This window comes from Ochotona princeps, chromosome X (assembly GCF_030435755.1).
Source record: "Ochotona princeps isolate mOchPri1 chromosome X, mOchPri1.hap1, whole genome shotgun sequence".
NCBI lineage: Eukaryota > Metazoa > Chordata > Mammalia > Lagomorpha > Ochotonidae > Ochotona > Ochotona princeps.
The window spans coordinates 20,703,709-20,731,610 of record NC_080865.1 but is presented as its reverse complement, the minus strand read 5'-3'; the positions used below and the strand labels follow the sequence as shown (position 1 = coordinate 20,731,610).

The 27,902-nt window shown below is 35.1% G+C and overlaps 1 protein-coding gene across 5 annotated transcripts in view; it reads right to left on the bottom strand.

The window, feature by feature from the left end:
- Positions 1-27,902, bottom strand: part of DMD (dystrophin) — a 1,951,117-nt gene that overhangs the window by 1,201,729 nt on the left and 721,486 nt on the right. For all 5 annotated transcript variants that reach the window (XM_058659083.1, XM_058659078.1, XM_058659079.1 and 2 more), the window contains 4 exons: positions 21,979-22,140; positions 8,344-8,454; positions 7,791-7,964; positions 4,576-4,731 (listed from right to left, as the gene is read on the bottom strand). In XM_058659083.1, coding sequence (XP_058515066.1) covers positions 4,576-4,731; positions 7,791-7,964; positions 8,344-8,454; positions 21,979-22,140 — 603 coding nt within the window. The remainder of the gene's footprint in view (positions 1-4,575; positions 4,732-7,790; positions 7,965-8,343; positions 8,455-21,978; positions 22,141-27,902) is intronic.

Sequence of the window (27,902 nt, the reverse complement as noted above, 5' to 3'; positions counted from 1 at the left end):
CTTCCTCGGTGTTTAAAACCAAAACTCTCACAAGCAAATTCTTTCACAGTCTCATCTAGGCAATGAACATAATTCTCCATCCCATTTTCAAACATGCCTGCATCTGTTAAGGTTGTGGGTTCATTGGTTTAATGCAAGGTTAAGAATATTTTCCAACTACCAGTCAAACCATCAGCAAAACCTGTGGATTTTCCGTTGTACAAAGGCAAGATTCACTGCCTCACACTCCTTAAAATCACTCCTCTGTATTCTTTTTTTTTTATTATAGATAATCTTTACATAGTTAATTAGGGTAAAAAGGTTCAAGGGCTATAGGGAAGTGGGTAAGACTATTATTTCCATATTGTTTCCTTCATGCATCTGAGGACTCCTCTGTATTTTTCACACTTACTTGAACAAAGATTTCTGCACTAAATGTGATTTGTATATTGTGTAAGAAAGGAATGAGAACCTGAAAGCCACAAATTCTATGTCAGAATTTTTAAAAAAATTGCTGAAATTAGATACAAAATATGTACTCTTAAAATTTATTAATTTTCTATCTTCACGGAAAAAATAAACTTTTTTCCTTATGAAGGTGGAACATTAAATGTAAACACGTGAATCTGCAGAGGCAACATGCTGAAGTTCAAGAAAGACAGGTTCTGTACTAGCCAGTAACCCCTAAACTTGCCAATGAACTTGGGGAAGGACACCTCATTCTCCTCTATCCATATAGACTAAAAACTTAACCATTTTACTAAACACATAGAGCTATCAAGAGGGTATTCTTAATGATTTGACAGACACTAATACCGTATGACACCACAGTCTCTTCCCTTACTAATGTTAGTTTTCCTTAGAGACGATCCAATGGAAAGCATCCTTGAAGGTATGTAACAGAAGTATTACTTATATTCACTATTTTTCAGGTAAAGAAATCCAGAAAAAAATGTCTTTCATTGCAAAGAACTCTGGAAATCAGAGCTAAATGGATTTCAAGAGTAAGCAAATTGGTTAAATAATGGATGAAAAACCCAAGTACATGTTTGAACGTGATGCATGGTTAAAATAGGCAATAATGATACAGATTTACAATCAAAATAAGAATCCAGTTGTCACAGGCACATGCGCGCACACACACAGAGAATGTATGCACAAAGAATTCAAAATTCTACAATAAAAATAAAAATCATGGGCTATTATGTATTCTAAATATTCAGCAAAACTCATTAGCTCCTTTACCAGAGATATATGTGTGAAATATTTAGTTGCTGAAGGTGCAAATGCATTTCTTTCTTATAGATTTTTTACTTCTATATCTCCCCTAAGGAAAGTAAAACATCTGCCTTTTCAACTGCAAAGATTCTACTTGTGTATGTCAGAAGAAAAATGCAGTGTATGGTGTGTTCTCATACATAGTTATTTTTTCAATGCACTAGTACTTGAAAAGGAATCTAGATTCAATATTTCAAAGAAATCTTGTCTTTCCAAAGCTAATGTATTATTGATTTGTATTTTGTTTATATCCTGCTAAGCAGATTTAGAAAAAAAAGGAGACACTGCCATCTTAAGGAAAATTGAGTTTTATGTTTATTATTATAATTCTTCTTGCTGAGAAGAAAAGATACATTTAAAAGAGTGCCATCTACAGTTTCAGCAGTCACTTCATGAACAAAAATGTAATTTTGGAGGACGATACTAATACTGTTATTGTTGTATGTTTGTATAAAATCAAAACATAGAAGAAATGTGGAATAATAGGTATTGATATAGCAAGGATCCTAGGCTTAATATTTTTCAATAAAATTACTTAGTTTTCTAAACAATGTTTTATTTTTATTCACTGAAATTTTTGCATAAATTATTTATATTTAAAAATAATTTATTGTCATGATAAAATATTATAAGTTTGTCTAGGGTACTTCTCAAATATGTACATGTATATTTGTGTCTAAATAAAGAGATAATTTTTCAGTGTTGTTAATGTCAATAAAGGTGGAAACTCAAGTTGGAAAAAAAAATCTCAAGGAATTCAGCACTTTCACTTTGAGTGAAATTCAATAGACAGAAATTTATTTGGCATGCTTTTTAAAAATTGTTGTTGTTTCTCAATAGGTCCACTGGTGAAAAGTTTGCTCATAACTAACTTCTCCATTTACACTTCATGCTATACTAACTGCGCATGCTCAGTTATGGGCAGGTACTGTGGCGTTACAGGTAAAGCTACCTACAGTGCCAACAACCCACAGAGGGACCCTGGTTGCCGTCTGAGCTGTGTTGCTTCCAATCCACCTTCTTGCTAATAGTCTATGGATAACAGCTCGAGGTTGTCCAGGTTGGCTGTCCTGAATCCACAGAGGAGATCTGGATGAGGCTTCTACTTTCTTGTTTCTGCCTGACTGCCCCGCACTTGTGGCTGTCTGGAGACTGAACCAGTCCTCTCTCCCTTTGTCTCTCTTTAACTTTCAATCACTTAATGCACTTAAAACGAGCTTTATTTTATTGTAAAATGGCCCTAAATGCCAATAATAAATAAATAAATCCCTTTATTTATAAGCCCACTTTGTAAATACTAATATGCACTAGTTACTTCAAATACTTAATAATAAAGTGTTATAACTACTAAAATACATAATTATTAAAACACTAAGATTGGGTTTTAAAATTTCTTATACAGTGCATAGGAGAAGATAAAACAATGGCAAGCAGAGAAAATCTCAGGTCAGTCCTTGGTGACAGTTTCCAGGTTTTATGACTTTTTATGATGGCATAATTGAAATCACATTATCTTTGAAGATGACCTGATCATATGTCGGAAACCCTAAAATACTAACCAAAAATTAGAAATAACATGAATTCATTAAATCTATAGGACACATTACAATACAAAAATATTGCATTATATGAGGAATACTTGAGAAAAAAATCAATGAAACAATGTCATATAATATAGCCTAAATATATTAGGCATAAATTTAACCAAGGGAGCGAGAGAAATGTGTACTGAACACTGTAAAAACTTGATAAAAGTAAACTGAAGAATGCACAAATGCAAAAATATCCTATGTTCAGAGATTACAAAATATTATTATAATTTTCATACTTCCCAAATTAATTTAAAATGTCAATGCAATTTACCATTAGAATTTTAAGAAAATTTTTTACAGGAACAGAAAAAAATTCTACCATTCATATGAAACTCATTAATTAATCGAGCATTGGATTGAAATAAAAACAGACACCTGGACTAACAGAGAGTAGAATCGAGACATAAAATTAAACCCAAGCAGTAGTCACATGATATTTTACAACAGTCCTAAGAAATCACATAAAAAAATAGACAGTCTCAAATAAATTATTCTGGAGAAAATGGAAGGCTACATGGAAATGAATGAAACCAGAACTCTACCTCTCACCTAGTCCAGAAATATACGCAAACATTATTAAAGAACAATTGAGCTTTTGAAATGACTGAAGAAAATATAAGGGTAATATTTCAGGACATTTGCATGATCAAAGCTTTGTAATTAAGACCTACCAAATAATAGGAAGTGAAATGCAAATTTGACAAACTAAATTTTATGAAAGCAAAAGTGTTCTGCACAACAAAGGAAACAATGGGTGACTGGGTAAAACAGGGGACACGGGAAAATAACTTCTCATGCAGAAGAACAAAGTTAGATCCTCACATTATGTAAAATAGCAACTCCATAACAAAGTACAGGAGAGAAGCTACTTTTCACAGGTTTTGGCAAAGATTTATTTATATTTTTTTGGTTATGACCAAAACTGCATAAGCAACAAAAGTAAAACATAGACAAATGGGAATGCATTGAACTAAAATGCTTCTGCTCAGCAAAGGAAACAATTCAGGAGTGTAGAAGCAGCTTAGAGTCCTAATTTAAAACCTTCAGAACTCTAAATATAGAGTATTTGAGGTCAAGAAAGGCAATGACCCTATATATTTATCATATATAATTCTATATATTATACACTTATGAAAAAAGAAGATGGAGAAAAGTAAAACTCTGTAATAGTAAATTGAAGTTAGTCATGGAACTCAAATCAAAGCAACAATAACAAATGTGATCACAGAGCCACACAACTCAAGTGGCTATCCATATTGTTATTAGCTCAAGGTGCAAGATGATATAACCCTTTTTAAAATTAGGAAACAATACTTGTGGATGAGCCAATTCCATCAGACGTATCAAGGTCCATGTAGACTGTATCAGTTCCAACAGACCTTCATATAAACATGTACATCATTTTTAATATTTCCCAGTCTTCAAGACATCATAAGTAACTTGTTATCATGAAAAAAATGACTAGAACAAAGGAATTATTTTATTAAATTACCCAGTGTACTAACTAAAACCTCCCTGAGCTTTACATATTTTCTTTCTATAGTAAAGCGCATAGCCTCATCGCTCAAGTAGTGCTTACAACCTAACACAGGTAATGGGTATCTATCCATCATGTCTATCTATCTCAACAATACAATTCGCTAGACTCTAATCGTACATATTTAGTGCCTCTCACAATCTATAAGGAAAGTGGAAAGCAGTGTTTGTGGTCTCATCAAGCACGCACCTTTGCTCCCAGCTCATTGTAATGCAATTTTAAAGCTGTGACTCTTTCATCCAGCTCTTTGGGGTTTTCGGTCTGCTTCTTCTGTACGATCTGACGCCCAGTCTTTATCACCATCTCCACTTCAGACTTCACTTCACTCAGACTTTTATACAAGTTCTAAATGCAAGACAAAGCAAAATAATTAGCAATAGTGTTAAATTAACTCACATATTTAACAAAAACTAAGAGAATAGATACCATTTCGGTTGCTATTTCATATTTACAGTCTTAGTGAAGGTGTGATAAATATCTAGTTCATATATTTCCTTTTAAAGTTTCTATTTTCAATTCTGAACAATAATTTACCAGTACTTTTCACACAGTGAACTATATACATATTTGTTTCTTCTATCCAAGGTCACAAAGTCACTGTCTAAATGTTAAATGGTTTCTGCTTTATATGTTGTGCTTATATTATCTAGCTAGAGTTTTGATCAACTAGCTTTCTTGTTCACCAGTATTTAATTGAGTGCCAATCATGTACCAGAGCATATGAGTTAGTGAATATTCAGTGGTGACCAACACACAGATATGGTCATGCAGCTTATATATTAGTAGAGCAAAATATCTAACTTTTCAGGCGTGACTACAATATATGTTATTTCACACATAAGGACGAAAAGCAATCTAAATAACTTAATTAGATAATCAAAGTATACTTTAATGGTGCTGACAATAGTTTAAAACTATATCAAAGTGATTTAAAGGTTCCAAAATACGTCATACATACGTGCATAAAGAACAACTATCAAGTTTCACAAAAGTAGTTTCCATAACAAAGTACCATAAGACAATATAACTTTTCAAGGGAGCTACTTTTACCACCACACCACTGCCGCTTAGTGTCATGATTTGCCTTTACACTTCTTTCCCTGGGATGACATGGTCATTTGTATATACAAAGTTGTACGTGTATACAGGCATAAATAACAGTTTACATTCCCGCTGCTTTTACATGTTCAGTGGCAAATCTGAATAATCACTACTTATTTTATTATCATCATAGACATAAATTTGCTAGTTGGTAAATACATTCTGCAATTAGAAGAAAAATTTGTGTCTGTTTTATTTCTGCTTACCATAGGCTGTAAAAAAATAGGCACTAAGACAAAATATTTTGTAGAGGTTGAACAACTGCATGATTAATTAAGGCTACATAGATAATCTATTTCTGTTACTCTCTTCATTGATGATTGATGCTTACATTCACTTAATTGTGTGTTCTGTGCTGAGCTTTCCAGATTTTTATACTTCATTTTACATTCTTCTTAGAACATGTAAAAACATAAGAATATTTTGAGACACTGAAATAATTAATTGTTATGCTGGGAACCAACTATGACTTTTTGGAATCAGAGATACAGTCAAGTGATTTACTGTTCAAGCCATAAGAAAATGCCAATGGCTTAGTTTACGGTGAAAGTTCCACGGGGTCCTGTAAGCCATCAGTAACATTTCACTCAATAGGAAAAGAAAATATTCGCAACCAAGAAAGGTAAATATTCCCTGGTTTAGTGTTCATGTTAATAAAATATTTTAAGATGCAAAAATCATTGGTTAGGGCCATAATTAAAATTACATTTGTGTGTGTATATATATTCAACTTAAGTAACACAAAAGTTCTAAATAAATAATATCCTTATGAGAGGAATACATTCAAGCAAGAATGTAGACCAAACAGAGCAGGTGCCTTGAGCTGTTTTCTTTGCACTGATGTAGGACACAGAAGTAGCAGGGTACAGGTGAGGTTGTTTTCAGCTCATTCTGTCGGTGCTAAGTTTCATAAAGGAAACTTTGCAGACTTGGCTCTTAGGAGAGGATAAACAGCTTTCATTTTTCAAACTCTGGCCATAATGACAGTGTGGTTGGTTCATTTTTGTTATCAGTTCATACTGCACAATTTCTGATGTGCTCCTGTATATTCCTACTATTACCTAATACCAGCTAATCCCAGTCATCATTACAGTCAAAATTCCTTGTTTTCTTTTTTTGGAAATAGGAATATTTAAAGTAACTGTACCATAAAATGTAGCCTGATTATACATAAATTTTATCAGATAAAATATTTTCAAGTGCTTTGCCAGCAGAAATATCAATTTAGCTTAAAACGTATTATTATAAATGGAGATATTAGACATTCATGATGACATGAATAATTTTCAACAAAATGGTCTGTTTTTCATTGGCATTGGAGAGTGAACTCAAAACATAACACTCAGAATCAAGGAAAGCTGCTGCCTAAAGCTAAGTCAGCCCCTATGGCCTCTAGTTCCAGCCTAATCTGCTTCAATTGCAATCTATCTCCCTGCCAGCATACCTGAGAAAGACCCACGTGTTTGGGCCCCTCCCATGAATACGGCCCTGTTTTCATTAATCTCTCTCTAACTCTTCCTTTTAAATAAAGAAAGAAACCTTTGAAAAAATACAAGGCATTGTTTTTTTCCATTTAATTTTAGCATTAAGTATTGTCAATATAAGTGAATGTCTACTCTTGCTGGTTATTAGACTATTAATACGGTATCATGGCAGATATGCCAATTTCTCAGCTCTTTGTTATCTTATTTGTTCCAACAGCAGCAACGTAAGATACACTCTGACAACTGCATACAACTTGTATCTTTCCATGCTTTTTAATTCTATGTGGTCTACTGGCGTTTAAATGTGTATCGAGCAGTGATACCTAATGAAAAGGTCCTGGGGTTTCAGTACAAGTACCTGCATTGGGAACTTTCTTTGCCCTTTAACTAGTGTTTCAGGTACAATTAACCTCAGCCAGTGAGCCATCTTGAAAAACAGAAATGGTGTCAATTGATGCTTGTTATTTCTGGGGAGTTAAATCTTATAGCACATATTGCTGTTATTGATGTTTCCAGATTAAACCATGTCCCTTTTGCATTTCAACTTAAAAACATACATCCAAAGTATCATAAGCATTGAACAAGGAGCCCTCCTTTTGTATTATGCACAATCATTAGCAGATTTATTTAGAAAGATATAGAAAAGTCAAAACTCTACAATTGAGGTGAAAGCTCTTTTCTTTAAATATACTTGTTTCGTTTTTGTTGAACCTAAACTTCAAAGTGTAATGATTATTTGAAAATAAGTCGTATTACAGAAGAATCATCAAATACTTAATAAGGAAAAATGATTATGTATTTTCCACCAGAAATACCTACCACACAGTGATTTAACTGTGACTGTACTACTTCCTGCTCAACGCTCTTTGTTTCCAGTGCAGGCAAGTGCATCTTTACTTCATCCAAGATCATCTTACTTTCCTCCAGACGCTGCTCAAAATTGGCTGGCTTCTGGAATAATCGAAACTTCAGGGAGACATCTTGCAATTTTTTCTGCAAGGACAGTGGAAGGGGTTCCTGGTTTAATGTTGCCTTCCAAACAGTAACAACTCATTGTTATGGTCAGCAGGCTTTCTTTATTCCTAACGATGTGCATACATAAAAATCAAAACAAAATCAATCTTTCCACATTACACCAACACACAAAAAGACATAAGTGATAGAATACAGTAATTATTCTCAATGTGATAAAAAATAAAAGGTAACCTACCAACTTATTTTGTTTTAAATTATAAGGCAGAAAGCCCATAGTGTTCAGGCATCACATTGTACTTCTCATTTTTATCTTCAATTCAAATTTTTTGAATAAAGCCTATAGCATATTTTTATGCCCAGCCAAAACAAATTCCGTACATTACAGAGTAGAATATACCTGTGCCACACCAATTTGGGTTAGGACCCTTTGTGCAGCCTCTTTCCCCTGGTTATGTTTCTTCATTTCTTCTAAACTAATCTCATGACTCGTCAAATCAGACTGAATTTTCTGTTGAGAGAAGACCATAATTAGCCAACACTTTCTACAAAGTATTAAAAATAACAATTTAATTTCTAAGAATATGGAATTAAGAATATCTCACAAACCATTATTACAAGGCAGTCTACTTTAATTGCTTTAAAACTATAATATCTCTATATATCATAAATTATGAGAATTAAATAACTTACCTCTGATTTAAAGTTTTGTCAAAAATGAGTTATTATTTTCGATTCAGTGTTAACGACCAGATCCTGCAGATATTTTCAATAGCAAATGCCTATTATATCTAGTGTAGGCAACTGATACTATTTTATCTTTCAAGTCACACTTATATCTGACCAATAATTTGATTAACCTCATGTGACAGCAATAAAATACCATGAAAAAGTTGGACATGTGCAATATTCATTAATTGTTATCTTTGGTCATTCTGCGCCCCATTTCAGTTAATGTTCAGAGAAAGTATGGCAATCGCAAAAGGAAATTAAATGGCATTACTTTTTGACTGAAGCATACTTAATGGTTTCCTGGAGGAAAGTACTTTCAAATTTTAGATAGCTATAAAATACGTCTGCCTATTCAATATGTAATAGATAGCTTTACTAAATTCTGTGTAAAAGCATAACTGTATTTGACTTATGGATTGCTGAACCAATTATAACCATGGGGCAAATGTTATCATGTAATAAGAAAACATGAATTTCTTCTCTGCCAGACATCCCCAAATCAAGAGGTGATTTAAAATCAATCATCAGATTATCATTAAGCAAGAGAACACAAGATTGTAAATATATTACCAGTGTTTGTAAAACTTGTCATGCAAATTCTTATATTGCATATATATATACATATACATATTGCATGAGTCATGTCATGCATATATTATTAGACAGGTGTGTATTAATGACAACATTTATTGGAGTAGATGTTCAGAGTCCCAGCATGCTTTTCAATCCTGAATTATAATAATGTGCACCCAGGCAGGCAGCAGGTGGTGACTCATGTGCCAGTCAATGGGCCACCATGATCACATGAGAAGACCATCAGGCATGGCTTTCTCAACTCACAAAACTAGCAGAGATAACTGAATGTTACAAATAACAGAATGTAAATTCTCATGTGCATCTTTCTGAGTTAAAACATTAATGGTGCCCAAGGCTTCCATCTGAGTGTTCTGCATCTTTGAAGTAAATGCCCTTGACTAATTTTTGGCTTTGCTTTACTTAATTTAATTTTGCTACATACAAATAACAGTTCCAATTAATATACTGCATACAGAAGGTAACAAAATTTATTAAAACCGAAGTGTTTCTTGTTGAGAGAAAATGATGTGTGAAGACAGGTCACTGAAAAGAACAAAGGGATTGGCAGAAATACAGCTGGAAATGCAGATAGCAACAAAATACTAAATAATCTCATTCTTCAATGATTTCTCTAGCACTTTGAAAGTAAGTTAATATCAATTTAAAATTCAGTTGACCAGAATAATATTTATAGTGACAGTATTTATAATTAAGGAAGTTCAAAGTGAGTAATATTATGGAGTTATTTAGGAAGTTTGAAGTTCAAGATTCACTATAGGTGTGTGTGTGAGAGAGAGAGAGAAAGAGGGAGAGAGAGAGAGAGAGGTGGAGTAAAGGGAAGAAGGGGAGGCAATGTACAAACATACGACATGCATTTATTTTGCAGCTTTAAGTCTCAGACGAAAATAGAAAGGGAAAACAGAGATCCTTGAAGAACAAATGGATTTAAGGGATGTCAGAAGAAAGCACTTAAGAAAGAGAACGAACAGTCTAAGTGAAGGAGAAAAGAAGCAGAAACAAAGAATGACACTTAAGTGAAATAATGTGAGAATTTTCTGAATGTGAGATCAACAATGCTAGCTTTAACACAGATCCGATGAAACAAGTATTACAAAGGTATATTAGCTCGTCGATGAGCACTGCAGCTAGCTAGTACCGTTAATGGGCTATGAGAACAGAAATCCTACTTTCAACGACTGATGTCTGATTAAGGATAAAGAACCATTCTTATTTACAAAGCATAATTATTTTGAAGATAATGGTCTCTACTTGCAATGACATTCAGGTCTACCAGATTTCAATACGATTTAAGACAATGAAAAAGGAGACAACTACTAAAATTATTTCTTTACAAATGTGAGAAGTTACTCAGAAAAATCCAGTGAAAAATAAGGGAGATTAAGTCAATACTACAACATACAGCCAATGGAAAATACTGACAGGAGAGGTGTTTCTTTTTCACACACCAAAGGAATGAGACAGGAGGACAATCTGGGGCATGAAGGAAGCAATAGCTTGAATGAACCACACTGATTTTCTCATGACATAATAACGAAATAATTTCCTCATAATAACAAATCACATCTCACATTCAACCTTGAGCAAAGCATAAAACCATTCTGAGCTTCAATTTCCTCATACCTAAACTGGGAATGAAGATGGCAAGCAGCAATGAAATTTTACCATAATTTGTAGATAGAATGTCTGGAAAATCCTTCTATCTTTAGCTGTCAACTACACTGACTTTCATACATTGTTTTCATAACCTATTATATACCTGCATTGGTCAGTGTATAGCAGAGAAGAAAGTAAAATCTATACCCAATGATGTAGCTTTTTATGCCACAGTTCATTTCCCAGTTGTTTCATCCCGCATCCAGCTCCCTGCTTGTGGCCTGGGAAAGCAGTTGGGGATGGCTCAAAGCCTTGGGACCCTGCACCTGCCTGGGAGACTCAGAAGAAGCTCCTGGCTCCTGGCTTCAGATCAGCTCAGCTCTGGTTGTTGTGGCCATTTGGGGAGTAAATCAGCAGATGGAAGATCTTCCTCTGTTTCTCTTCTTCTCTCTGTTTATCTGACTTGCCAACATCAATCAATCAATAATATTGTCATTTGATTATAAGTACTACAGAGTTAACTTATATGCTTATACTTGTATCTAGCTTATATCTTATATTTATCCCTAGCATATTAATTTATATCCTAGCAGATTTATCTCTAGCATAAATTAAGATGGTAGAGATAAATATAAGCGTGATATTTTATGTAATTTCCCAAAATGGAGCCAATTGGAATGTATATATTATATTTATCAATGAATTGAGTTGTTGTGTCTTAATATAGGAATTAAATATACTATTTAATCTGTTTGCATGATATGTTCTACCAAAAAGAGCAAAAGGAACATTTAAGTAAAAGACTGTATCTATTTAATATATATAACACATATTAATACATAATAATGTTGTAAGAAGTTGCATAATATGTACATAGTTTTGGCTTCCAATATATATTCAGCCACTGGCTATTTTGTATACAATATATTTGACTCATTAGAAATGTCTCTATATAAGAATAATACTAAGATATTTTTCCACTAATACACTTAAGTTATGTTGAGCTCTTTTATATGATGTAGAACCATCGTTTCTTCAACTTTAATGATTTTTAATGGTGATGACCTTTCTTTTGTTTTAGAAAAATCTTTATTTTTGTTGGAAAGGCAGATTTACAGCGAAGGAGAACCAGAAAAATCTTACATCTACTGATTCACTCCCCAGATGGCCACAATGGTCAGGTCTGAGCCAATCCGAAGCCCGGAGCCAGGAACCTCTTTCAGGTCTCCCACATGGGTGCAGGGTCTCAAGGTGTGGGGCCATCCTCTACTGCTTTCCCCGGCCAAAAGCAGGGAGCTGGATGGGAAGTGGGTCCGCTGGGCTGAGAACTGGCACCCATATGGAATCCTGGTGCATACAAGGTGAGAACTTTAGCCAATAGGCTGCTGCGCAAGGCCCAACAATTTTTATTTTGTACTTAAGATACCCTGGCCAACCTCTAACATTATCAGAATCTCATTCCAGAACAACATAGCTTCTGAGTACTATAGAGCAGGCTTACTGTGGTACAGATAAATGACAGAACACTATGCAAAGTTCCACACAGAGTGGATAATCCTCCATACCAAAATATCTCTAATAAAAAATGACAAGTAAAAGAAAAAAAACTGAACACATCTCATGAAAGTGTCCATCTTCCATGAAGAATTTAATAAACTGAACAAAGTGAAAGAACATAAAGCAGAGAAAATGTATGCTTTCTTAGAAGGCTACAGACAATACTTTGTAGAATCATGAGGCTCTATTTAATGTAAAAGTGAAACTATACAAAGCAAACGAGATCATCATGACATCACAGAAAATAAAAATTGCAGTGTCTGACAAGATAGAAATTATGTTCATAATTAATACTATAAATCCAAAGTAGGAAGGTACAACAATTGACATGGAAATAACCACTTTTCTATTAAAGATGATAAAGGGCAAAATCATAGAAAAACCAATCAAACTTTAATGACATTTCCAATACAGAACTTTACAATTAACTGAGCAGAGAGGAGGACTTTTTATCATTCTTTACCTCTTCAGACTATACTCATATATCAAATAATGGCAGAAAATGGCAAGCTAAATTAGGCTGTTAGCTGTCTCAAATACTTAATGGAATAAATAAAACTACACTAAGTAATTCTTGGAGCTTTTTTTTGAAGTCAAAGACAGAAAATGCTAATGAGAAACCAACTGAAAATACCAAAAGGTATTACGTTGAGACTAATAATTGAAACGGAAAAATATAACCTTATGAAATTACTTTTTTTGTAAGTTTGATTTCAGAGGTAGAGCAAGTGAGGTATCTTAGAGTTGCTGCTTAAGTTTCCAAATGACTGCAAAACCGCACTGGGTCAAGCAGAAAACAGACCACCAGAATATAATCTAAGCCTTGCTTTTGGCTACTTAGGCTCAAACATGAGTTTGTAGCAGATCTTTCTAAAGGCATGTATTACCAGGAAGCCATAATGACGAGTGCTGTTAGGACTTGAACCCAGGAAACCTAAGATGGGATTCAGGCATCTAAAGCAGTATCCTACCTGCAGTGGTAATGTTTACCAGCAATCAAAAAATGCTGAAGTAGGGGCTAGTGATTTGGCACTGCACGTTAATCTGCTGCCTGTGATGCCAGTGTCCCCTAAGGACAGCCAGGAAGAGTCTTGGCTGCTCCACTTTCAATCCAGCTGTGTGACAATACATATGGGAATGCAGAAGTATGTGCAAGTTCTTGCATTCCCAGATGGCAATCTGACTTCCTAGCTCAAGCCTGGCCCGGCCCTGGCAACTAAAGCTACTTGCGGAATGAAAAGGCCAATGGACTATGTCTCTCTCTTTCTCACATCCTTTCTTTCCCCCAACTCTATAAATTGACCTTTTAAATACAAATCAACACATATATTTAATAAAAATACATTTTGAAATTGCATCCTAAAGAGATATAGCCATATATAAATTTTTCTTACAGAATTGACAAAAATATACTAAGACTTTCTTGCAAGTGGCAGTTCAGATAGAATACAAAAAGTATAGAAATGAAATAGTCTTATTGGACTATGAGTGAGGTTTTCAGCTGTCATTTATACTCCTGGGGAACTGCAGGTCTCTCTGTCTTTTGGTTGTTTACAGTTATGATCTGTAGTGAATTAAGCCTGTAAATATGGAGGGGTTAAAATTATGACAGTAAAACTGATAAAGAGAGGGGAGGGTGAAAGGGTACTGGGTAGCAGCAGGAAAGTGAGGAAGTGTGGTTTCCTTCCTCGCATTACACCTCTTTTTCCTTCTTTTTTGGGGGGTGGGGAGAGATACACAGAGGAAGGTCTTCCAGTCCCTGGTTCATGCCACAAGTGGCCACAATGGCCAGAGCTGAGCCGATCTGAAGCCAGGAGCCAGGAACTTCTTTCTGGTCTCCAACATGAGTACAGGGTTCCGAGGCTATTGGGCTATCCTCAACTGCTTCCCTAGGCCAGAAGCAGAGAACAGACTGGGAAGTGGAGCAGCCAGGATAGGGACTGTAGCCCATATAGGATCCTGGTGCATGCAAGGTGAGGACTTTAGCCACTAGGCTACCACATTAGGCCCCTTGTCTTTCAAATAAATATTAACTTAGTTTTTTCTATATTGAAAATTACTAAAGTGTAATTTACATATCAAACAATTTATGTTTTAATTCTAAAGTTATACTGCCATTTCAACGTACCCATCAATCACTGAAGATGCCTAATTTCCATCTGCAACTATGTCTGGTGCTTACTCTAAACCTCATGTATCTAGGTACTATTCAAATATTTCTTTTTTTTATTCTTATTTTTGATGAAGTTTGCATAATTGATTAGGGTAGGAAGTGTCAAGTCTAGAGGAAAGCAGGTGAGACCACTGTTTCCACACCTTCCTTATCTTCTTCTGTATCTGGGCAGAGGTGGAAGACAAGTGGGGAAGCCACACCCAGCCTCCCAACTGCCTCAGCACCTGGGGATGGGGAATGGTTACCTAACATCACCCCCAGAGTCCCTGAGGTGGAGCATGTGCTGAGGGTTCTGTTCAAGTGATTTTGATAGTTCTGACATGCTGTCAATCTGGCAGATCCAAGGATGAGGAAATCTCCAAGTTCCATTGGCTGACACAGTCCACCCCAATGTCTCCATTCACCCAGAAATTTGCCTTTAAGCTTTGCTGGGGCATTAGACCAATTTGTTCTGCCCATCTTCCTCTGCTATGGTACCAGATGTCCTCTGCAGGCTCCAATGAGCTGCCCAATCCTCCATGTGCATCTGGGTATGCTGTTCACTGTACCATCTTCGGTAACTGCGGAGGCCTGGGTCAGACACATGCACTCCACTATCAGATCACAGGTCCTGCCACTCTTCCCAAGGTTGGAGATCTGAGTCCAATGGTTCAACTGGGGGAGGGAGGGAGGGACCCTCAAAAAAATCTCATCTGAGATGATCCCAGACCTGTTTCCTGTGTGTGCCTGCCAGTACATCGTCTGGCTCATTCTGTCTTCCACATCAGCCTACACACTAGTATGTCTAGGTCAGATCTATCTCCAGCCTTATCTACTTCAAACAGCTGTTACAAGACTTACCACTTCAATCAGTTGTTACAATGATGCTTTTGAAAATTCTGGAAATACATATGAGAAGTATGTAATATACACAGAGATTGGAATAGGTAACTCCTTTCTATTTTTCATGTGAAATATTTCATTTTGTATTCATTACCATAGTTGAGAAGTGTTCCCAAGGCTCATTCTTTTACAATATCATAAAGTATGATAAGATGTCATGATTAAATTACATATCAATATCTATTCCTGATGATTATGGAGAGCTTGGCTGGCTAGCAATCTCTTGACTTCCTTCTTCCCTTTGCACTATCTAATGAGAAGCATTATGACAATGGCCACTTTGAGCTTTTCCATACTATCACATTTGTCTGTCATATAGTTAGGAACATAATATTTGCAAAATTAAATGCACTTGAAAAATATTTCATTGGAACTCTTCTAGGCCGTCCTGTTCTTCCATAGCCAAACTTCAATGGGTAGGGAAGAGGGGAGGCCAGAGGGAGCAACGAAATAAACCAAAGGAATCAGAAAACAAGGAGTGTTACACCGAGTGTTATCTGAGTGGGCATTTTACTTTCACCCCGTCTCTCTGAACCATCCTTAGAGTAAGCATCCATTTGTGTAAGAGGATATCAGGAAAATGGGTCAAATTTAAACTGTCTCAGCATATGTAGATGTTTGCAAAAGTCTTCACTGTGACCATAATATGATGCTGTTCTTGTATTTACAATCTGTAGAAAGATTTTCAAAACTGAACACTGTAATTTAACTGTAGACTTAAGATACACACTTCTGAGTTGGTCATTTGAAAGATGTGTATTTCATCATACAGCTGATGAGAACAAGACAATGCAATTGTGCCAAGTACAGTAAACAATGTGGGGTATTTTTTTTTATCCTTTGACTATTTTGCTTCTGACTCTCACACTATTCAATATGTCAGAATTACTATACAATTCTAAATTAAGGAGTAATGAGTGTATATATTAAACAAATGAGTAGCATTTCAATGGTACTATAGAGCTAGAGTTAATTGGACTTACGCAATATTTACAACCATATTTACTTTGCCTCGTAAAAAGAAAAATATTCTACTAGGGGTGTTAGGTTTTAGCACTCGAATTCAAATATGGACTAGATTTGTATTTGTGTGTATTTGGTTAAGTTGGGAATTAATACAAAAATCTTAAAAGAATTCCTCTATGTTGCTTTACACTGTCTAACTTATAAATCGGGCAAGTGGGTGATAAAGCTACATTGTTCGGAGTCATGAGGCAATCAAATGTGCCTAAAAAAATCTGCATTATTTCCTACTGAAATCATGAATCGAATCTGACAGACTAAAATTCATATGTAGGTTTTATTTTTTAAGACAGACTTTGATATTTTGGAATGCTTACATTTACATGTGAGAAAATATATTTAAAGTGAATTACAAGAGCTTTTTACAATACACCAGAAGAACTTATGATTTCTATTCACATGCAGCTACTATCATAAGTTTAAATGAACAAGTTCTTTTTGTAAAGAAAGTCCCAGTTTTCTGTTTACATACACTGAATTTTAGCTACCTTGCAAACTGGATGGAATAAAGAGATGCAAGGAGAAATTGTCATCTTTCATGGAATTTAAAATCTCAGATCTGATGTTGCGGAGCAAAACACACCAGTGTTTTCAATTTTTTTTTAATATGAGAATCTTGCCTTTATAATACTCTGTTCCCTAAATTATTGTGATTTCTTGCCTTAATTGATGCGTATAAGTTTACCAAATGGGAGGTTACAAAAGAGAGTGTCAAAGTTGTGGAAGAAAAGCAAAGAATAAATTATTGACATTACTAGGGAGTACTCACTGCTTCTTGGAGTAACTTCAGTAAAGGGTTATGCTCTCTACAAATCTGTATTATTACTACAGAGCAACATGGAGAATTTCAACAGCTACCAGCTTAGGTTTTACTTACGTACTGGAAAGTCTGAAATGGAAATTACTGGAAGAGATAAAAGTGTATTTTGAAGCATCTTTGTAAGCTTCAGAATTAGAGATTTCTTTTAGCAACTATTTAAGAATATTAGTTTAATTTAAAAAGCTTGTAGAATCAGAAGTAAACACTAAATAATAAATGCATGTAACTGAATGTTAAAATGAATTTACGAAAAACTTCAGTGATGTAAAACTTTTTAAAAATCCGTGCCTATGTAACATTCATTTATGTACTTTTTGAATTCTGCCTCACGCTTATCTCTGCTGCCCAAGATAATTTTGCACTACATCTTTTTTTTTTCTTTAATATTCATTTATTCATTAATTACATTGCATTACATGACACAATTTCATAGGTACTGGGATTCCCCCCCTTCACCCCAAACCCTTAAATCATAACAAACATGCAACTGGCAAGCCTACATGTGCCTTTAACGGGCAGAGTGAAAATTCCATCTAACTTAGTACATTTATGCAGTAGTTATCAGTTATATATTACTAAGCTCCCAGTAAGACTGAAGGGTCAATTAAAATATGAGCAAGTTACCAGTAGTTTGATTGCCACTCTGATTCTCTCCAGTTGGAATGCTAACTCACCTTCAGATCAGAATCCTTTTAAAAATGACTGAGGAATAATTAGTCATGAATATAAATAAGCTCATCAAAGTTACTCTCAACCTTGGGTTTACATTAAAACAACTGAGAGTTTCCAAAATTTCTAATTACCAATTCTACCCTGAGATTCTGACTTGACTGGAGTGCAGGGTCTTTTGATACTGGATCTCAGATGCCAAAACAAAACCTCCCTGCTTCAGAATATTATTGTGGAAGCTAACAAGTCAAGAGCTACAGATTTGCAAATTTTTTCTTTTTTTTCAATTAAACAACTGTGATTTTATTTTAAAAATTGTTTCAAATAAAGGTTTTTTTCTTCACACTTTCAATCATAGTCATTTCAAAATACTTCTTAAGTTTCTGGATTATATATTCACAAGATTTTATTTTTACATGTAAAAGTGTCTTTCACATTGGCTTAATTTTTTGAGCCAGTAAGACTAACATAACTTCGCACTTAAAATTTTCTTTCATTGGGCTGTAGTAGAAAGTTATATGATTTAAAACTATGATTTGGTGAAAGGCTAATTTTTGATTAAGAATAATCATAGATCATCTGATATCCTTAACACAAGGAATTAGGCTGTTTAAAATATCTTATTTAAGCTTTAACAAAATACAGGATTTTTTCATCGAATTCAGAATGCAAGTGATAAGCTTTCTAATTATTATAGTTAGCAGTTCCGACACATGTCTTCAGAGGCAGGAAGCTCCTTTCAGCCTGTAGTTACAAATATACATGAGTGGAAGTATTTTAGTCTACATCTACTTTTAAATACAATAAAACTGCATGTGAAAGTTATTAATGATTTACATGGTTGCTCAATATTTTTTTATAATGAAAGCTCTTAAACACTCTTAAAATGCAGAAAAGTAAGGTTCTATTGACAAATTTAAATTTAGTAGCAAAACTATCAGTGCACCACACGGTGGAGTCAGACATCCACAAATCTGTGTGAACAGTATTTGACAGAGAATCCAGGCAGATATTTAAAATACTGCTAAATATGGTAATGCCATTCATTTTGTTCTCTCAATAATGAATTAAGTTATATAGTACCAAAGAGAGGAAACCAAGAATAATAATATATGAATTAGGAAGGAACTGAAACCCACATTTTTTTTTTATGCTTCCTTACCTGTGCCTGGGATTTAATCAACTTGAACTCTGCTATTGGCTCTAGGAAGAATCAATGTTTTGCTCTTGGGCAAATCTCTTCATTTCAGAAGGATTTGTATTCTTCATCGGTAAAATGATAGATAGAGGCCTTATTTTCCTGTCAACACCACAACTCTAAGATTCGATATCTGCAACCTGCCTTTAAGATAGCTTGCTGCCATGTACATATGAGTGCCTGCCATGTGCCCAGGTATCTAGGTGACAAGAAATGCATGTCACTTAGACTCTTAGGGTACAGACCCCAGTAATTCTCCTGCCACTATTCACATTAAAATGAAATAATCAAATAAAGCACCCAGTTGATCTTAATGAGGATATGCAGATGGCCTCCTAATGTTGCCCCATGTCGAACACTGAGGATTAAATCCACATTTACATGAACATGTGATTTGTTAATACAAAAACACTAACATCATCCCTAATCAAAACTATATTTGCATACATCTCTATATTGAAAACTATAGTATAGTATAATAAAATTTTAGTGTGCTTCATTTCTTCTTTCACAACCTCTGTCTTTCATTTATTTGTTTTCTTCAGAGTCAGAAATTGAGCTTTGAGAACTGCAATCTTTGAAGGAAATCTGAGTTCTTGATAACTCTGTTCCTTAAACCAATTCACTTGTCATCTTCTTAGAATCAAATCTGAGAATAATAGTTCAATAATTTTCAGGTAGCTAACATTTTAAGCTATTACTTATTACTATTAGATGGATTCAATGACAAGAATTGTCTTCAAAACACAAGCGCCATCAGAAATGCATAGAAACCAGCTTTGAGGAGCCTCTTAGTAATTCTAAAATCTTTTTCCTAAAATAGATTTGAGAATTGTTAACTGTGCATTGTTAGTTGCAAATACTTCTCAACTGCTATACTTAATATTGTTACCAGTGAATTCTCAGAAATAAAAAATCATAATATTTTATATTATGCTTCCACAAACTAAGTATATTATATTCATGTGTATGGAATCTGGCAGCCATAGCTAATCAAAAGAAAACAGAGTTTCATGTCATAAATTTTCAAATGAACAAGGCTTTTCTTTTCTAAAATTAGTTTTCTCAAGTTTGCTACTAGGATATATGTTGCAAGACAACACATAGTACTGCATAAGTATCCATAGTTTTATGTGTATAAAATACTTAGAAAACAGACGGGAATATTTTCTATTCTTAGTTTCATTCAAGGACCCTGAATAAATATAAAACCTGACCTTGTATTTTTTAAGGTACAAATTAATAATATTTAAACTATTTAGAACTCATATTATTTCCTTTTAAGCAAGTCATGAACATTTTTAAAACAAAGATTTCTATTTCTCTGTCATATCACAAAAATTAAACATTTTAAAAATGAACTTGTACTTTGCATTTGGTTTATAATCATGTAGTTCTCAATTCATTACTATGTTCTGCATTCCTCTTTACTCATTTTTAGTAAAGCCTTAAATTTTTTATGTGCCTTCAATTGGGACAGAGTGAAGAACACTTCATGCTAGAGAACTTGAACAGACATGTGTCAATTGAAAAAATGTGTACAAAGGAAATGTTAAAATCCTCAAGTATGTTTTCTGTTATCTTCCATTTGTTAGCAGTATTTACTCACTGCCCAGTAAAGCACTATGATAAGGATTTTATTATCTGGTTCCCCCACTGCTTCCTTTTCTTTGTCCTCTGATATAACAGAATATATTCCAAGAATTCCTTTACCCTAGCTAGGCCTTTTAAAGTCTGTCAAAACTGCCTTTACCCTGCCCCCACATTCTCAGGGATTTTCTTAGTGAAATTTAAGTGTTATGCAAATAAATCCATACTACTGTGTCCACTGAAATCCTGGGCACCAATTTGGCTGTGATTCACTATACTGCAATTTTTTTGTAATCAAAGAGATCTGATATTTTAACCCAGAATGTATAGAGGAGTGCAAAACTTTAGGAATGTCAACCAATCACTGGGGAGAACTCCTCTAGGATTTGTACATAACCTTTGAATGCTCCTAACATCATAGCATTCAGATCTGTTGTATCTGCTTGTCCAGATTGTGAGCAAACACAATTTGAAAAACAGCTGTATTTGTTTATTGGCAAGCAACTCTGAAGATGCTAAATAAATAATGTCTATGAGGCTTTTAAGTGTTTAAAATACTTCCCAAATAGAAGATACCTTTTGAAGTGATCTAAATCCACTACAGCTACTGCAGACTTAGGTTTCTTTCACTACTATTTTAAGTCACATTCTAGAAAATAAGTTCAAAATTATTTCATAATCTTGACTGAAGTGCTGTAGGCATGTGTGTGCATGTGAGTACAATCAGCATAATCATGCATAAAGTAATACAGTGCATTATATACTGTTCACTACTTGTAACACATTAATGTTGAACCAGAGATCACATGCCTTGTGATTCTATATAACAAAGAGGAGTTGATGATAAAACTTGTAAAACTGTTTCGACAGTGCTATAAAATATTTTGTCATTTACATTGCTATAGTTTCCTTTTAGTTTAACTATAGTTTAAAATGACTGATACACACCACATCTTGGCGCTTTGCCTTGTAAGTATCACTATTTTGAACTCCTACATTACGTACTTCAAAAAAATAAAGTGTAAGAGTACCAATCTTCTTTCCCCTCCCTTACCTTCAAATAGCCAAATCAGACAATGAAAATAACCCCCTGCACACTGCACAACTAGCTAAAAGATTTTTTTTAGTTAAACACTAAGCAACAGATGATTCACATCATAAAGAAAATAAAGCTCCGAAGGGCATTCTCTACTGTACTTGCCTGGGCTTCCTGAGGCATTTGAGCTGCGTCCACCTTGTCAGCAATATAAGCTGCCAACTGCTTGTCAATGAACTCAAGGGACTCCTGAATTAAGTGCAAAGATTTTTCAATCTCTTGGGCAGACTGGATACTCTGTTCAAGCAACTTTTGCCTCCTCACGGCCTAAAAAGAAGAAAGAATGAATCAGTCAGAAGCGTAAATACTTAATTTTTTTTTTTGCCACAATCCTGCTGTACAGCAAATGAAGATATTCTGGACTCTTCTATAATCACCTTTTTGTAAGACAGATTTCGCAGCTTCCTGCCACTCATTCAGCTCTGCTCATAAAAATAAAATCTATGAATAAGAAAATACAATTAGCACACAGAACTACCAGATCAGGGAACACTGCAGGAAAAGAAAGCCACAGTATCATGAACATCAAGGAAAGAGGCTGGAGAAAAACATGGGCAAAAGCATCTCAGGCACTGCAATCTGTTGTTGCCAGGCAAATGTTCCTCCTGATCTCATTATGTAGTTGAAGAGATTTGGTTTACTTAGAATAGGGTCATCGTCATCACAATCCAATTCAAGGCACATAATCCACTTCTACCAGTGAGACACACATAGAATCTGTTCAGAATCACTGTTTTTCAAAAACACAATTGTAGATAACTATCTGGTTAAGGATTTGTTTTGAATAGTATTTTGACCAGCTTTGCCTGTGTGTTGCCCTCGCCTACCCGCCCCCTCCTGGTTTCTTTGACAATTTAGATTACAGAAACTGTCTGTACAATTGGATTTCGCTTACTGCTGAAGTAGAACAAATAATAAGTAATCCTAATATAGCTGCAATTAATCTTGATTGTTACTTTAAGTATGATTAGGATAATTCAATGCTTTTCAAATATAAATAGCGAGCTGAACTTATTGTGAAGTCTTCCTTCAAGGATCTGTTCACCTTTCAAAGAGTAACTGTCAAAGTACAGAATGAGGCAGACAATGCATTGGGAATTAAGTCAGTCTTGCATAATGTGAACTAACTTCCCTTAAAATGTATTAGACAGGCATGATTATCTGGGACAACATGTGTCTCTTTCCCATAAGCATTGATTGGAGATTATAAACACTCTTGGGTTTTATATTATGGGATATTATTTAATATTATATTAATATATATGTTGGCTCTTAAGCTGAAAAGATTACAGAATCACCATGCTTCCATAACACAACACTTCCATTTAAGTGTTGCTTGAACAACAGTAAGTAAAAGGCATCTGGGCCAAGTGAATAGCAGCTGGAAGCTAGTGACTCTATAGGACTGGGGAGGGCTTTTCAATGGTTTTACTGTACCACAAATGCTGACTTCTTGAACATTCTGACCTACATTTTTTTTTTGCTTCTAACTGTACCCATATGCTTATGTTCAATTACATCTCACATGCTGGCAACTCGCAACGCTACTTCTGATGGTCAGATTTTGCTTTGGATGTGCATTGACCTACTAGACATTTTACGGTGGAATCCTTCTTCGAACATCACTCTACCAAGTATAGGGTCACTGTATGTCCCCTTGTCACTTCCCGACTGTCCAATTTTTCATTCTATTTTGCAATTTCAGTTCACATGCAGTCATACATACAAATTACATAAACACACATGTGTGTATATATATGTGGATATATATATATATATATATATATATATATATATACACATACATACACATATCCTGTATTAGGTATAATTTCTGTTATTTCCTTTTTCTCTAGCATGTCCTTCATTGCTTTGCACCTAATTAGTCAGTTAGTTCTTACCGTTTCCTAACTCTCCCCACTGTAGCTACACCACTTAAGGTCATTGTGGTGTCTTGCTTCTAGGACAGTGGGAGCTTTTAGGCTTGGAGTTCAGGCATCCATAATCTATCTGCAAACCAGCTGCAATGTATCATCTTGAAAAGGAAATTATGGCTCTCTGCTTAATGTTCCTCAGTGATTATTGCCTTCAGGGATGAACATATTCCTCAGTATGTTTCGAAATTGTGTTCATACTATAGTACCTGCTGGTGGCATTTACTTTCTCTTCTAGATTCAGGGAATATTTTTGAATACATTTCCCAGCATAAAATATATTTATTTGTCTCTCTTCAAATCACTTAGTTATCTGAAAATCTAAGATACAGGGATGGAGAGACAGAGATAGCTTCCAAGCCAAAGCCAGTTGCCAGAAAATTCACGGAGGTCCCCCATATGGGTGTCACTGCCCCCAAGCACTTGGGCCATTTTCACTGCTTTCCCAGATCATCAGCAGAGATCTAGAGCAGAAGTGGAACATCCCACAATAAGAACGGGAAGCTATTTGGGATGCTAGTATCACAGGCAGTCGCGTCTTTAAAACACAGTGCTGGCCTTCCCTCTCATTCTCTAAGAATCACTTATTGATTTGAAATGCAGTAAGTGAGTGAGTGAGTGAGAGAGAGAAAGAGAGAAAGAGAGAAAGAGAGAAAGAGAGAAAGAGAGAAAGAGAGAGAGAGAGAGAGAGAGAGAGAGAGAGACCAACCGACAAAAGTCATAGCTATTTTTGAACTAAGCCATGCTAGGACAGGGTCTCTAATGTGTGCAAGGTCCCAAGTGCTTGGGCCATCCTCCACAGCTTTCCCCAGGTGCATTAGCAGGGAACTGGATCAAAAATGCAATGGCCAGGTCTCCATCCATCCCGCATATAGAATGCGAGTGCCACAGCAGGTGAATTGATCAGCTATGACACCAACTCTCTCTGGATTCATGGCCTTAAACATGCTGTTTATTTCTTCCGAAGAAATCCAGTTGCTGTTTTGTTTCATTGACCAATTTATATTTTTACCTTCAGTTGCCTTGGAGACCAGGACAGCTCCTGCAGGTGTCCATATCTGACACTAAGTTCCGGAAGATATGACTCTTGTGTTGTTTTTGATTTTTGTAAGTTTACTTTTTGTTTGCCCAGTAAAAACTGTGTGCATTTATAGAACACAACATGATTTTTTTTTCCATATATGAATATGTGGTAGAATGGTTTAATAAAGCTTTCAGCATAGGTATTACATTATATACTTACCATTCTAATGTTATCTGGTGCACTCTGTATTTTTCTTACCACACACCATATAATATTGCAATAAATTTCGATTAACTGCTTGCATGTACTTTAACAATATGCTCTACTGAGGTCAGGAATCATGACTATTTTCTTCATTGCACAATATTGTATTCCAATAGTGATAAAAACTTTTAATGGAGAAAATAGAAAAGTTCAACAAATACAAAAATGTATTTACAAAAGAAATTGGGGAAAAAAGAGGTCAATAATGCTCAAAGATGTATCCTTCAGAAAATAAATCCCCCTATCGTGTGTGTGTGTGTGTGTGTGTGAGTGTGTGTGTGTGTGTGTGTGAGTGTGTGTGTGTGTGTGAAGTATCAGAATAGGATAGAACTGTATCTGGGACAACTTCTATTCCATTTTTATTAAAACACCCTATGCAAGATCAGTGACCAAGACTTCACCTTGCACTGTATCTAATTCAAATGAAAGCCTTTTTCCCCCCAGTTAAAACTCAACTAGATAACAAAGGCTCGTGACTACAATCAGAGGCTTCTGTACTGTAGAGCAATCTGCTGGTAAGTTACCACAGCTCATCAATCTCTAATGATACAATTTTAGGATTGTGACAGGTGGACAAACAAAGCTTCCAGTCAAATTATGTCATAAATCTCTACTCAGATATTGTTTAAATTCAGTACTTCCTCTAGCTTCAGCCACAAACAGAATATTCTTGGAGCATTTTATAGATGCTATTAAATTTTAACATAATTGAAAAGCACAGAATCTAACATTAAACCACTTATTTAGCCTGAAAAATCATTTTAGATAACTTTTGCCACTCATAATATTCTATGGCCTAAAAGATGATAACAGGGTTGACCTCAGATGGGTTGCTTCTGTGCTGAGCCTGGCAGTCAATAAAAGAGACTGATCTCCACGAACTCTCTGATTATCTCATAGACTAACATGATCTGATGTCAATCCGATATTTTAGAATTCTCTGAACTAGTCATGGCATACACTGCTTTCTACTCCTAAATACCTCATTCAGTGGACCTTGATGGGACACGAATTGAACAGATTTTCTAGGACTCTGCTCACTTGACCTGTGCTTAAATGAAGTTGGTAGGCAAACCTGAACAATATGCAATTTTTCATATGCCAGTATACTGATAAACTGTTATTTTAAAATGTTATTTAACTGTTTATATAATCCACTCTTCAATATGCAGTTCATATACACAGTGAAATACTATTTAGCCATAAAGTAGGGATGACCTATCATTTGAAACAACATGGATACAACAGGGTGTCATTATGTTAGGTGAAATAAACCAGACACAGGCCAGTTCAACCTGATCCTGTCCCTTTATCTAACATAGCAAAGTTGGTCTCATAGAACTTCAGAATAAAATTATAGTTATCTGAGGCTGGCAAGAATAGAAGAGGAAAGGGAGGGTTGTAGAAAGGTTGATTATTTGGTGGTAAGTTAGACTGCGATGGGAATAAGAGGCACTGCTGTAATCTTAGACAGGTGAGTCAGGATAATGATGATGTGTTGTATTTATCATCTACCTTTCCATCTACTCAAAAACCTACAAGAAAATGTTGCACATTTCCAGTGTGAAGAAATCCTAAATGTCTGAGAAAATAAATAGTCCATAAGTATGCATAATTTTAAAAAGAAATAATAGATTCTTAGATGGGCCATCACATTGGCATACCAAAGCTAGTCCTCCACCTGCAAGCATTAGTATCCCATACTGGCTCCAGTTCACATCTAGGCTAATTCACTTCCTATCTACTTCTGTGCTTGTGGCCTGAAAAGGCAGCAAAAGATGGCACAAATCTTTTGGCCCCAGGAATAACATGGGAGACCAGGAAGAGGCTCCTGGATCCTGGCATCAGTTCAGCTCAGCTCAGTTCAGCTGAGTCTGTTGTGGACATTTGGGTAGTGAACAGTGGATGGAAGATATCTTTGCTCTCTGCCTCTCCCTTTCTCTGTAACTATGCCTTTCAAATGAAAATAAATCTTTAAAAATAATAAAGGTTGCAAAAATGAAAGTCTCATGAATCTTGCTATCAATGGTAACTAATCAGAGTTAAGTTTCCTTATATTCCCAGTTTAAAGATTAGATACTAGGAACAAGTGCTGTGACATAATGGATAAAGTCATCGCATGCAATACCAACATTCCTTCATTTGAGTATTCATCTTTGTCCTGGTTCCTCCACTTGCAATCCAGCTCTCCGCTAACATATCTGGGAAAGCAATGAAGGATGATGCAAGTTCTTGGGCCCTTGCACCAGCATGGGATACCCAGAAAAAGTTCCTAACTCCCGACTTGAGAGGAGCCCAACTCTGGACAATAATTCACTTTGAAAGTAAATAAAAAAATTGGAAATGGATCATTCCTTTTCTTTCTCTCACTCTTTAACACTGTCTTTAAAATAAATAAGCAAAAGTTAAAAACATATAACATACTGAAATCTGCACCAAACCATTATAAGCACTTCAATCAGAGGTGTATATGTTATGAGACTCAGGAAGAATGAATGCCTCATGTAAAATTAAGATGGCAATTGGAAAGGAAAATGCATGACAATATGTATGTATGTGTGAAAACAGAGAAAAAAGTAAAGATTACCTAAGAACATTTCCCCAAATTAACATTAAGAACAGCTACATGTCTTACATTGTATTACACTTGCTAAATTCAATGAAAACTAATTTTTACCTCACTTAAATGGATATGTTTAAACTCATGATTGAAAATGAATAATGGAGGAGACTCGCAAGATGGCCGACATAGGAGGAAGACTGTGAGAGAGCTCACAGACAGAGAGGGCTAGAACGCGACAAAAGCG